The 13,572-nt window shown below is 44.9% G+C and overlaps 1 protein-coding gene across 1 annotated transcript in view; it reads right to left on the bottom strand.

Annotated features, from left to right (window-relative positions):
• Positions 1-13,572, bottom strand: part of LOC149440440 (cadherin-like protein 26) — a 111,313-nt gene that overhangs the window by 84,183 nt on the left and 13,558 nt on the right. Inside the window, exon 2 of the mRNA XM_089658664.1 lies at positions 2,343-2,423. Coding sequence (XP_089514790.1) covers positions 2,343-2,423 — 81 coding nt within the window. The remainder of the gene's footprint in view (positions 1-2,342; positions 2,424-13,572) is intronic.

The raw sequence follows: 13,572 nt of genomic DNA, 5'->3' as shown, positions 1-13,572 counted from the left end.
TGATGTAGTAAAGTTTAAATTAAGGCTAAGGTGCAGTCTATGTCTCTAAAATAGGGCAACACGTTTTTTACAATATTGCAAAAGACTGTAGAGCCACCAAGAAAGTCAATAAAATACATAGCTAAGGTTTTTTTTGTTTTTTTATTTTGTTTCTTTTTTTGGGGGGGGTTCTTCTCTTTTAACTGTTATACACAAACATGACTTCTGCAAGGTAACAAAAATAGCTTGTTAGTCTTTGAAACCTGGAGTATTTTTTCCCCTCATATGGAATGTACATACTACTTAGGACTAATTGGTTGCTCTCTACTATTCAGCCACCCAGTACAATCGTAGCACATCAGCATTACCTGACAGTGTGGAATCGCCTAGGAGATTAGTAGCTGACCCTGCAGGCATCTATCTTTAAACTGCTCAAATAATGCAGATCATAAACTTGCACAAGAAAAAGAAAATATCAAGCAGAAAGATGGAATTGGCTTCTGTGTTGTAGCAAATTGGCAGATGGTCAACTGAAGCGCTAATGTGATTAATGTAGTCTAACGAGTTGACAAGCAAGATTCATTAAGTTTGAAGACCCCTTTAACCTCTTGAACGATTATCATTTCCAGCTATAACAGTCATCACTGATAACGGGTGCTAGCAACCTAAGCAATGGACTTTTTTTTTTTTTAATATTAAAATGCGTGTGTGACAATATGTGCTAAAATGTTGTTGCCTTCAATTATATCTTTCTGTTACTAATGGCAAAACAGGTGTAGGGCAGTTTTTTGGCATTTATATATACTTAAATCTTCAGAGTGGTAACACCTATGCTCAGACCTAATAGGAGAGTGTAAAGCCGCTGGCACAATTTACTGACCACAAATTAAAAAATATTACTCCATAGATAAATGCAGCACTAAACAGATAAAGAAAAACAATAAACCTTACATAAAATAAAAACGAACTCCAATTAATGAAATGTCAATATAACAAATAATGTGTCTATTCAAATGGTCCCAGTAGAAAATGCAGACATGAAAAAGTCAAACATGAAAGTGAAGAAAAGTCTTAGAATTATCCAATGTGCAAGGAATTTTGCACACAGCATTTATTATTATTATACAGGATTTATATAGCGCCAACAGTTTGCTCAGCACTTTACAATATAACGGGAGACAATACAGCAACAATACAGTTCAATACAAGAGGGATAGGAGGGTCCTGCTCCTTGGAGCTTACAAACTAGGCATCAATAGTGAATCAGCCAAACTGCTTACCAAATGGTGTTGACCCTCAATTCCTGAGTGGTCAAACTGTGCCTTTTAGGACAGTAATCGCTAGGGCCTCCCATATTAAACCTCTGGTATATTTCCGGAACACACATCACAATCTCCACAGTGTATATCATCCAAACAGTTGTAACTACTATCCTCATAGAAGGCATATAAAGACAGCTTCATAGTGTAGTAATTCTGGTTACATTTTATGAAAAATGAAAATTTTGCACTTACATGAATATAAAGTGGATATGCATATCTAAAAACACCACATTGGATCTTCAATACCACAGTACATGCTCTGCGTGATTATGTCGCACATCATGTAGACTTAGTTTCTGACTGAACAAGTATAGTCTATAGGCCTTTTCACTTCTGTATTTTCTATTGAGACTATCTGAATAGACACATTTATTGAACAGTCATTAACTGGCATTAATATTTATTCATGTCCTGGTTTATTAATATTTTTTTATATATGTTTAGAGCAGCATTTATCTAAGGAGTGACATTTACAGTTATGTGTTTGAAATAAGAAGGGGTATACAATTTGTTACATGAACTGGATTAAAGACAAACCTTTTTATGATATTTTAGAGGCCCATCATGAGAGAGCTGTTCTCCAATGGTTTTGAAAATGATAGATTCCCTGGCTGTCATTCAGTTTCTAATGCTTTTCTACTTCGTCATGGAACAGATAAGCAGCCTATAGAACTCCTGACTTGACTTGAATACTTATCCCTGGACAGTGACTCCTTAAGTCTTCAAGGCAGAGGATTTAACAGCCAAGGAACTCGAATCTAAAAGTGGTCAGGAATGACAACACATGCATTTGTCCAGGTACGGCTTGCCCATGGGCGGACTGACCATTTGGAAACTCGGGCACTGCCTGAGGGCTCGGGGTCAGTAGGGGGCCCCATGAGATGCCCCTGGTACCTTTTTCATAGGCTTTTTTGAGTTTGGGCAAGGACACAGGGGCCCCATGATCCCCTAATGCCCAGGGGCCCCATGAGTGGTCAGTCTGCCCCTGGGCTTGCCTACAATGATCAGTGCATACCCATGTTGTAGAATCCTTTTGCTTACCTTAATTGTGTTGGTGCTATCCCTTGCACTACGTGATAAAGCATGGCTCTGGTGGTATTCTAGTAGTACAGCCAGCAGGACCTGAAATGAAAATGGTACTTTATGTCAAGCTCACTTGGAAATGCTTTATCTACAGTATGTAACAGCACTAAGGAGTCTGTTGCCTAATTGTCAGCAGGTACAGTAATGGATTTTAATGATTTGGTCCTCTGTAAAGATCCCCATAGATGTCTTGAATTTCGGACAATTTATGCTATATTGGCTGAAATGAAGCTCAGGAAAAGTCCTGCAGACAAACATGGGAGGAGGTGACAAGAGAGCAGGTGGTCTTGGGAGGAACGAAGAGAACTATTTGGTTGGTATTTTGAGACAAAGTTAGTGATGTAGCTGGGGGTCGAGTTGTGAATATTTTTTTTTAAGTTATTGTTAGTATTTTAAATTTTTTGTTGGGTGAGTGTCAGCCAATGGAAGGATTGTCAGTGAGGGGTAACAGGCACTGAACAATTGGTAAGGTGGATGAGTCTGGCAGATAAGTACAGTATGTGGGAGCAGTTTTATCTGTCTACAGCACAGCCTCATATTGTAGGGCAACAGAACAGATTTCTTTCTACTCCAGTTAGAGATAAATATCAGTTAAAAAGAAATAAATAAGTCCGCAACTGCAAATACTGCAGCTGCTGGCTTTTAGTAAAGATGCTTACCAACACAGCTGATCACATGACCGAGCCGACGAAAAAAAAGCCTCCGCTCTTAACACTGTCTCCCGCCATCTGACTGCTCCGCTGGCTTGGCATTTCTTAAGTATATACGGGGCGGGGCCACCCAGTGACATCACACGTGTGACCCTGCCTCCATCTGACATCTTGGGTCAATGATGTCACATGGGGAGGGGTCATATACGTGATGTTACTGGGTGACCCCGCCCCTTACATATTTAAGAACTGTCAAACCAGCAGAGCAGTCAGACCGTGGGAGCCAGCGTTGAGAGTGGAGCCTTTTTTTTTCCTTCTTTTTGCAGGTCGGGCATCGTGATTGACGTTGGATCTACTTCGGGGGACGTTCTTTTATTTTCCTTCTTTTAATAAGGGACTTGTCAAAGACTGTCTCCTGTCTTTTTTTTTTTTCTTTCACACTACACTTTTTTTTATGTGAATGGGTAGCGGTACCATGTACCACATACTCATTCACATGGGGGGGGCATCTTCCAAATTCCAATAAGCCCCCCCGCCCACAGACCCCCACAACCACCAGGCAGGGTTTTGGGGAAGAGGCCCTTGGCCCCAAAACACTCCCCAAAACTGGCCTGTATGGTATGGTTCTGGGGGAGGCGCTTGCTCGTCCCCTCCCCTCCTCCTTTCCTGACCTGCCAGGCTGCATGCTCGGATAAGGGTCTGGTGTGGATTCCGGGGGGGGACCCCACGCAGTTTTGTTTTTTGTTTTTATTATTTTGCTGTGGGGTTCTCCTCAAAACCCATGCTAGACCCGAAAAGCTTGGTATGGATGGAGGGGGGACCCCACGCTGTTTATCTTATAATTGCCGGCAACTTTTTTTTTTTTTTTTTTTTACATTCCGCTGTCAGTGGGGAACCCCGCTGACAGCTGATGACTCATAGGTTGTTAAGGACTCGGCAGCCAACCACTCCTTAACAACCCATGACTTGGACCACTATCGCATACATTTAATGAGTGTTTTTGTTATTTACGGTAACTACCGCCTACTAGCAATAGTGAATTGACATTTTCAGTATCGCATGCGATATGTGGTCATGTGACTGACTTAACTTATGCAATAAGCTTTAGTGAATTGTGCCCATTCTCCTTTAACAACATGTAGTCAGTTAATGGCCCCTTTTAAGATGACCAAGTGCAAAACTCATGTGATATACAGTTTTGATCACTGCTGTATTCTGACATAGTTTTAAAATAACAGGCAGGCAAGCAGGTGCAGCCTCACAATACCTGAGTCAGGTTTCTTTCCAAACACCATCATTAATCTGATGAAGGTTCATGAAGTTTTTTTGCGACATTTACACAGGTTCAGCTCAATCCCACTCATAACAATTAGTCAACTTACGAACAGGATATTAATGTAAAAGTTCAGTACATGAACATAAAACTAAGCTTTGAAGATCTGGTACTAGAAAAAAACAGAAAATGAATACCTCGCATTGACTGTGGTTTCTGGAAATTATAGCAGCTTCTTATACCAAACAATACTTGTCAGATCTTTCATTTAGCGTTTGCTACCCAGTGCTCCATTTAATTTGGGAGAAAGAGTTCAGTTTTTCAATGCACCTTTTGTAGAAATGCATTTTATATTACCTTTCACATCTACTTTATGGAATAAGCTGGGTTCAGATAAAATTGATGTGAAATGCTACCCTATTTTATATCAAGTAATAGTAAAATCTCATGGAAAAGCAGAATATTGTTAAAAATATGGCTTGTACTGAAATGTTAATCTAAAATGGACCTTGAATCGGATATATTTTCATGTTCAGTGCATGCATGCTAACCAATGTGTTAGTATAACAAGGCATATACTACCACTCACAGAGATCACAGTACTCTCCCCTCCTCAGGAATAAAGTGAAATACCCAGCACTTCAGGTTTAGGCTAGCATGTGGCTTATTCCTCCTACTTCCACATAAATAGCAATAAATGCCTCCCAGGGCTGTCCATGGAACCTCATAGCCATGTTTAAGCTCCAGCAATCTGGTTTGGAGTGTAAAAAAGGCTTATTTTCCTCTGTACCGATGGCTGAATGGGGCAGTGGGGGAATGAGTAAGGATGATTTCATGCTTTCAAGGGTTAAGGAAGGGTCCATTAGGTAGTGTTGGGAAGTGGGCGAGAATGGAGCCAAGCTAAGCTTTTCTGAGAAATTCAAGAATTCTGCTACTTAATTCGCTGGTCTGATAGTTTGAAATTAAGCTGTACTTCTACCTCAATTTTTTATCATTTAAATTTCTTTGTGACCTTGGCTTTTTTTATAATATTTTTATTGAGATCTACCTATATTAGCAGTTTCTTAGAATTCTAGAAAGAAGAATTATGAAATAAGTTATTACCCTAAATGCATAGCTGTAAAATCATGTTTGTTTGTTTGTTTGTTTATCATGTTTCTGTTCTAGAGTATAATGGAGACTTTAAAAAAAAAGCCAAGGAAATATCATTAGAATTTGTGTTGTGTGGTTTTTTTTTTTTTGTTTTTTATAAATAGCCCAGTTTAATTTTGTTGGTTTATGGCTTCATCAGTACAATTACATGATTCACACCTTTCTCGAAGCAGCAAGAATGATTACACAAGGTAAAAAAAATCTGTGAAATATAGTTGACGTGAAAGACTACTAACATGAGTTTTGCAGCTGTGCTGCATGATAGTCCATAAGCAACAGGGTTCTTTCTGCAGATGGGATCTACTATAAGATCACATGAGTGGATTTTGCACATTGGTGATTGCAACAGGGATAGATAGCTGTAAAGAAAGATTAGTTAACTTGCCAGACATTAATTAAAAGTATTAATGTCAGCATTCACAAAAGAGTTGTCTTCTAATGGTTGACATTGCTGAAACTGAAAATCCTAATGTATAAATGAAAGTGGGAAGTGAAATGAAGGGAATTCCGTTTATGTTCTACCTTTTTTTTTTTTTTTTTTTTTTAAGGGAAATTGATCATGTGTTCAGTGAGAACACATATATTTTGAACATTTCTTGCAGATTTAACACTAAACTTTGTCTGCTTTTTTTATTAAACATTGTGGTTTCTAGATTAACCACCAAAAACGGGTAGGCCATACATTACGCAAATTTCTTTCCTTCAACCTCAGGTTGTCCCAGTCAGTGTTGATGGGGGAATCCCTCCTTCTGCGCTACTATTGTGTTATATTGTAGCAGGAGGTTATCCTACTGCCAGTGTACAATGATCAATGTTGGTGTCTATAGCCACTGGTAGTGATCGAACAAATAAAAAAACTGACAGGCTGGTTGTACTGAAGTTGTTCAGTAGGTCGATTTCAGTACACCAGCATGCACATTGATATACATTCATGCTGAACCAGACAAATTTAATTTGGTCTATGGCTGGCTTAAGTGGCCACTACCAATATTCTGTCTTCTGCTTAACAACGGCTGAGATAAGATATTGCTCACACAGGGAGTGCATATTCAGCTGACTCTTGGTCATGCATTGTGCAGTCAAGCAGTAAAGCACAACAAAGAAGGAGGCAAAGTCAGTGTACATGTGCATACAATACATAATTACAGATAATACCAGATAATACCTAGTCAAGGTTTTCAGATAAACATAAAGCTGATTTAAAAAAAACAAAAACAAATGCTAAAGACAGGATAACAACTGAATACTGTGCAATTTTTTTTTTGATTGGTATATCTTTTTTTAGAAAAGCATGAATTTTGAGAAATGTTATCGCAATATATTCAGCACACAGGACATTTACAGTCTAAACTACAGTGTATTTGCTGCTGTTAAAGGTTCATCTGTTCATGAAGGATGACCAATTACCCCAAAACCACATGAATGCCATAAAACAAAAAAGAGTGTACTCCTGTTCATTCACCCACAGTCACTTCAATAAAGAATATTCACAGAATATTTAAAACTATCCTCTCTATGTCAAACCATAGACATTGGATGACAAGCTTATAGTTTATGTCCCCTGTTACATCTCTGCCGTAATCTGGATTATTACTCCTCCATGATAAATGTTCCCAACAGTATATACTTGACGTCACCTCCCCTCTCCATTAAAAATGTGCCTGCATGTCTGATTCCCCTACCATAACTATAATTGTTAATAGGGTGTCAATAATAGGTTTGCCACAGTTATGCGGCTGAGCCCAATCTCCATTTCTAGCTGCTGCTGCTTTTAAATAAATCTTCTATTAGGGGAACAAAATACACTTTATTGCCTAAAGTATTGGTCGGTCTGCCTTTACACATACATGAACTTTAACGGCATCCCAGGCTTAGTCCTTAGGGTTCAGTATTGAGTTGTCCCACCCTTTGCAGCTATAACAGCTTCAACTCTTCTGGGAAGGCTGTCCAAAAGGTTTAGGAGGGTGTCTATGGGAATGTTTGACCATTGTTCCAGAAGCGCATTTGTAAGGTCAGGCTGATGTCAGACTAGAAGGCCTGGCTCACTGTCTACGCTCTAATTCATCCCAAATGTGTTCTATCTGGTTGAAGTCAAGACTCTCTGCAGGCCAATCAAGTTCCTCCACCTCAAACTCACTTATCCATGTCTTTTTGAACCTTGCTTTGTGCACTGGTGTGCAGTTATGTTGGAACAGGAAGGGGCCATCCCCAAACTGTTCCCACAAAGTTGGGAGCCTGAAATTGCCCAAAATGTCTTGGTATGCTGACACCTTAAGCGTTCCCTTCACTGGAACTAAGGGGCCAAGCCAAACACCTGAAAAACAACCCCACGCACTATTCCCCCTTCCACCAAACTTTACACTTGGCCCAATGCAGTCAGTCAACTACCGTTCTCCTGGCAACCGTCAAACCCAGGCACATCCATCGGATTGCCAGACAGAGAAGCGTGCTTGGTCACTCCAGGGAACACATCTCCACTGCTCTAGAGTCCAGTGGCAGCGTGCTTTACACCACTGCGTCCGCCGGTTTGCATTGCACTTGGAGGCTTGGATGCAGCTACTCTGCCATGGAAACCCATTCTATAACGCTCTCTACGCACTGTTGTTGTGCTAATCTGAAGGCCAAAGTTTGGAGGTCTTTAGCTATTGACTCTGCAGACAGTTTGTGACTTCTGTGCGCTTCAGCATGTGCTGACCCCACTCTGTCATTTTCCAGGGCCTACCACTTCGTGGCGGAGTGGCTGTTGTTCCCAGTTGCTTCCACTTTGTTATAATGCCACTAATAATTTACTGTGAAATATTTAGTAGCAAAGAAATTTCACAGATGGACTTATTGCACAGGTGGCAACCTATTACGGTAGCATGCTTGAATTCACTGAGCTACTGAGAGCGACCCACAAATGTTTGTAGAAGCAGTCTGCATGCCTAGGTGCTTGATTTTATACACCTGTGGCCATGGAGGTGATTGGAACACCTGAATCCAATGATTTGGAGGGCTGTCCCAATACTTTTGGCAACATAGTGTGTGTCTGTATGTATATGTGTGTGTGTATATATATATACAGTTGCAAGAAAAAGTATGTGTACCCTTTGGGATTACGTGGAGTTTTGCATGAATTGGGCATAAAATGTGCTCTGAACGTCATCTAAGTCACAACAATAGAAGAACACAGTCTGCTGAACATAATACTACACAAACATTAGATGTTGCCATGGTTTAATTGCACATAACATGTAAACATTCACAGTGCAGGGAGGAAAAAGTATGTGAACCTTTGGACTTAATAACTGGTTGACCCTCCTTTGGCAGCAATAACCTCAACCAAACGTTTCCTGTAGTTGCAGATCAGACCGGCACAATGATCTGGAGTCATTTTGGACCACTCCTCTTCACAAAACTGTTTCAGTGTAGCAATATTCTTGGGATGTCTGGTGTGAATCACTCTCTTAAGGTCATGCCACAGCATTTCAATCGAGTTGAGGTCAGGACTCTGACTGGGCCACTCCAGAAGGCGTATTCTCTGCTGTTGCAGCCATTGTTTTGTTGAATTACTTGTATGCTTTGGGTCATTGTCCTGTTGCATCACCCATCCTCTGCGGAGCTTCAGTTGGCGGACAGATGGTCGTACGTTTTCCTGCAAAATGTCTTGATAAACTCTGGAATTCATTTTCCCATCAATGACAACAATCCGTCCAAACCCTGAGGCAGCAAAGCAGCCCCAAACCATGATGCTCCCTCCGCCATGTTTTACAGTGGGGATGAGGTTTGATGTTGGTGTGCTGTGCCTTTTTTTTCTCCACACATAGTGTTGTGTCAGGGATCCCCTCGATCCCCGCCGCGTTGGTCCCGGCGCAGGCGCAGTATGCCGCCCGGCGCAGGGACTCGAGCACTGGTTCCGGGCCGGCCGCGGCGTTCGAGTTCGCGCATGCGCAGTAGAAGCCGCGGCCGCCCGCTGGGCACCAATGGCAGCGCAGGGCGGGATATTTAAACGACCCTGAGCTGTCATTCAGTGCCTTCTGGTCTTTCCTGCATTCTGAATCCTGTGAACCTGTACCCTGTAAGTTATTGACCCGGATTGAACCTGACCTTGCTGTTTTCGCCTGTTCTGACCCTTGCTTTGCCTGACCTCTCTCCTGAATGCCCCCTATTGGATTTGACCTGCTGTTGCTGACCTGGCGTGTGACCCGACCATTCTATGCCCGCTGCCTTGTACCTTGCCGCCCTCTCTGTTACCGACCCGGCCCGTCTGACCCTGCTCATCCATCCATCCATCCCGTGCAGTGGGGTCTTCTGACCTCCTCACATCAGACTCTTCCCCGGGGGAGCCCCTTGCGCATACTACTACCACTGACGGACGCACCCGGTAGTCACGACCTGGTCTCAGGGAGCTCCAAGTCCATCCCCACCATCAGGGGCCCTGGTGAACAAGCACCCTGGGACTTAGACTCCGTGCGCTGGGGACGCCTATTCAGTGGAGTGCTAGTAGTACCGCCGGGCGGTCCCTTACAGTACCAGAAGGCCATGACTGAGTCTAGAGGAGGTCCCTCGCCGCTGGAGGAGATCTGCAGGCACCTATCCAATTTGGCACAGGCCGTATCGGCCCTGCAGGATAGATGTCAGCAGATTGAAACTCAATTCCAGGTCTGCACTATATCCGTTCCTGCCCCACAGGCCGCGGTCCCCACACCTCCAGCAGCCCCTGTGCTGGTGTCTGGGGCACTCGCACCACTCCCGGCGGCCGACCCCCGAGTACCCTTACCAGAACGTTTCCACGGGGACCGCACACGGTTCAGAGCATTCCGCGAGTCCTGCCTCCTCTATTTTGAGCTACAACCCCGAACCTTCGTGACTGAATCCGTGAAGGTGGGGTTCGTCATATCCCTCCTGCAGGGTGAACCCCAAGACTGGGCCCATCGATTACGGGGAAAAAATGACCCTCACCTTGGTTCGGTTGACAGTTTTTTTGATGCTATGGCCATCCTTTATGATGACCCGCAGCGGGCAGCTTCTGCTGAAGCTACTCTGTACACACTCCGGCAAGGCCGCCGAGCGGCGGAGGAGTACGCATCTGAATTTAGGCGGTGGATGGGGGATACTCGCTGGAACGAGTTCGCACTCCTGCATCAGTTCCGTGTTGGCCTATCAGACGGCCTGAAAGACGAGCTCGCCCGGGTGGAGGTACCTGAGACTTTAGAGGACCTAATAGCACTGACCATTAAAATTGACCGTAGACTGCGGGAACGCAGGTTTGAGAGGTCCGGCCAGGGTCATGGAAATCCCTGGGGATCATTTCAGGGTCCCAGTCAAACACCTAGGCCAGTCATCCAAAACCGGCCACCTGGAGACAACCCCGAACCCATGCAGCTCGGCCTGGCACGGCCTAAACTATCCCCAGAGGAACATCTGCGCAGACGATCCCAGAACCTGTGCCTCTATTGTGGAGAAGCTGGTCATATGGCGCGTTCCTGCCCGCAGAAACTGAGTAAGTGCACCTCTTCTTCCTTATCCCTTGGCAATGTTGGTCCATCCCAATACTTAGTGGTGCCCCTTTCCTTTCAGCTTCCAGAAAGGACCGTGGAAGTTTCGGCCATAATTGACTCTGGGGCATGCAGCTGCTTCGTGGATATTAATTTTGCTCACCAGCAGGGTATTCCCCTTCAATTGAAACAAAAGGGGTTCAATATTTATTTGGCCGACGGTTCCCGAATAAAATCGGGGGTAGTGAACCAGGAAACCCCCTCCATCACCACTGTCATTGCCGGCCAGCACCAGGAACTCCTCCGCCTGGATGCTATAGCTTCACCCCTCTTCCCAGTCATTCTGGGGCTCCCATGGTTACGGGCCCATAACCCCCAGATTGACTGGGAAACCGGAGTAATCACGTTCCCTTCCCCATACTGTCGGATATACTGCCGCACTTCGGGCCCGGGGACCCCCCAAATCCTCCTGTGCTCTGAGGTGGAAGCTGAATTAAAACAAGTAATCCCTGCGGCCTACCATGGGTTTCTAGATGTGTTCAGCAAACGGGGAGCTGATACTCTACCCCCCCACCGCCCTTATGACTGCCCCATTGACCTGTTACCCGGCTCAGAAATTCCTTTTGGGCGAATCTTCCCCCTTTCAGAGCCCGAATTGGGGGCCCTAAAGGAATATATCGAGGACAGCCTCCAGAAGGGGTTCATCCGCCACTCCACTTCACCGGCGGGGGCGGGAATCTTCTTTGTTGAAAAGAAGGACAAAACCTTAAGGCCATGTATCGATTACAGGGAATTGAACAGGGTCACGATAAAAAACCGTTACCCACTACCGTTAGTACCTGAACTGTTCCAAAGTTTAAAGTCAGCAGTAGTTTTTACCAAGCTGGATCTGAGGGGGGCGTACAACTTGATTCGCATAAGGGAGGGGGACGAGTGGAAGACGGCCTTCCGCACCCGCTTCGGTCATTTTGAATATCTGGTCATGCCGTTCGGGTTGTGTAATGCTCCGGCCACGTTTCAACATTTTGTAAATGATATTTTTAGAGATTTTCTGGATGTCTTTGTGATCGTTTATTTAGACGACATTCTGATTTTTTCCCCGTCTCTGGGGGAACACAGAATACATGTAGCAAAAGTATTGGGGCGGCTGCGGCAGCATGGGTTGTACGCCAAGGCAGAAAAATGTTGTTTTGAACAATCCAGCATTGCCTTCTTGGGCCTGATTATCTCCACCGCGGGGGTCGCGATGGATCCCCAGAAGGTCGCTGCAATACTGGATTGGCCTGAACCCACAGACAGGAAAGGCGTCCAGCGATTCATCGGCTTTGCAAATTTTTACCGGACGTTCATCAAGAACTTCTCGGGTCTGGTCTCCCCCATTACTCAGCTAACCAAGCTGGGGACCCGATTCAGATGGACACCAGAAGCGCAGGAAGCTTTCGATGCCTTAAAGAAGCTGTTCACTTCGGCACCCATTTTGGGTCACCCAGACGCCGCTCTGCCCTACATCTTGGAGGTAGATGCATCGGAGAATGCGGTAGGCTCCATCCTCTCCCAACGAAAAGGCACCAAGGAACTGCTCCACCCGGTAGCGTTCTTCTCACGGAAACTGACCCCAGCGGAGAGGAACTATGATATCGGTGACCGTGAGCTACTAGCGATCAAAACGGCGTTAGAGGAATGGAGGTACCTGCTGGAAGGTGCGGTGCACCCCATCTTAATATTTACTGACCATAAGAACTTAGAGTATCTGAGAACTGCCAAGCGTCTACGCCCGCGACAGGCGAGATGGGCACTATTCTTTTCAAGATTCAACTTCCATATTACGTACCGGCCGGGATCAAAGAACACTAAGCCGGATGCGTTATCACGGATGTACGAAGACGCCAAGGAGACCCCAGTACCTGACACCATCCTATCCTCGGGTAACTTCTTGGTCCTTCAGTCGGACCTTCGTTCCAGGCTAATGGAGGCATCCACAAACTTCTCTACCCCAGGCGGAGGGCCACTCCAGAACAAGGGGGGACTCCTATGGAGGGAAGATCGAATTGTGGTGCCGGAAGAAGCTCGAACCCTGGTCTTGGGGCATTGCCACGACCACCCAATGGCGGGGCACTTTGGCCCAGAAAAGACCCTGGAACTTCTCCGACGCTCATTCTGGTGGCCAGACATGGCTAAAGATTGTAAGGGCTATGTCAGGTCCTGTGTCACCTGCCAGAAGAACAAGCCCTCAAGAAACAAGGTTTGGGGTCTGCTGCGACCCTTACCTATTCCTGAACGGCCTTGGCAAAAGATCTCACTAGACTTTATAGTCGAGCTTCCGCCATCCCGAGACCACACGGCAATCCTGGTAGTCGTGGACCGCTTGTCCAAGATGGCCCACTTCATCCCGTTGAAGAAGACCCCCTCGGCGGCCGAGACCGCGCGAGTCTTCATTCGTGAGGTAGTCAGGTTGCATGGGGTCCCCGAAGACATTGTCTCGGACCGAGGGGTCCAGTTCACGTCCAGATTCTGGAGAGCACTGTGCAAAGCCCTGGACATCAAATTATCTCTCTCTTCTGCGTTCCACCCTCAAACTAACGGTCAAACCGAAAGGACCAATCAGACCTTAGAGCAATATTTGAGATGCTATACCT

Source organism: Staurois parvus, unplaced genomic scaffold (assembly GCF_062004578.1).
Source record: "Staurois parvus isolate SC_StPar_1 unplaced genomic scaffold, SC_StPar_1.0 ptg001087l, whole genome shotgun sequence".
NCBI lineage: Eukaryota > Metazoa > Chordata > Amphibia > Anura > Ranidae > Staurois > Staurois parvus.
The sequence above is the reverse complement of the archived record's forward strand: the minus strand, read 5'-3'. Positions and strand labels throughout refer to the sequence as shown.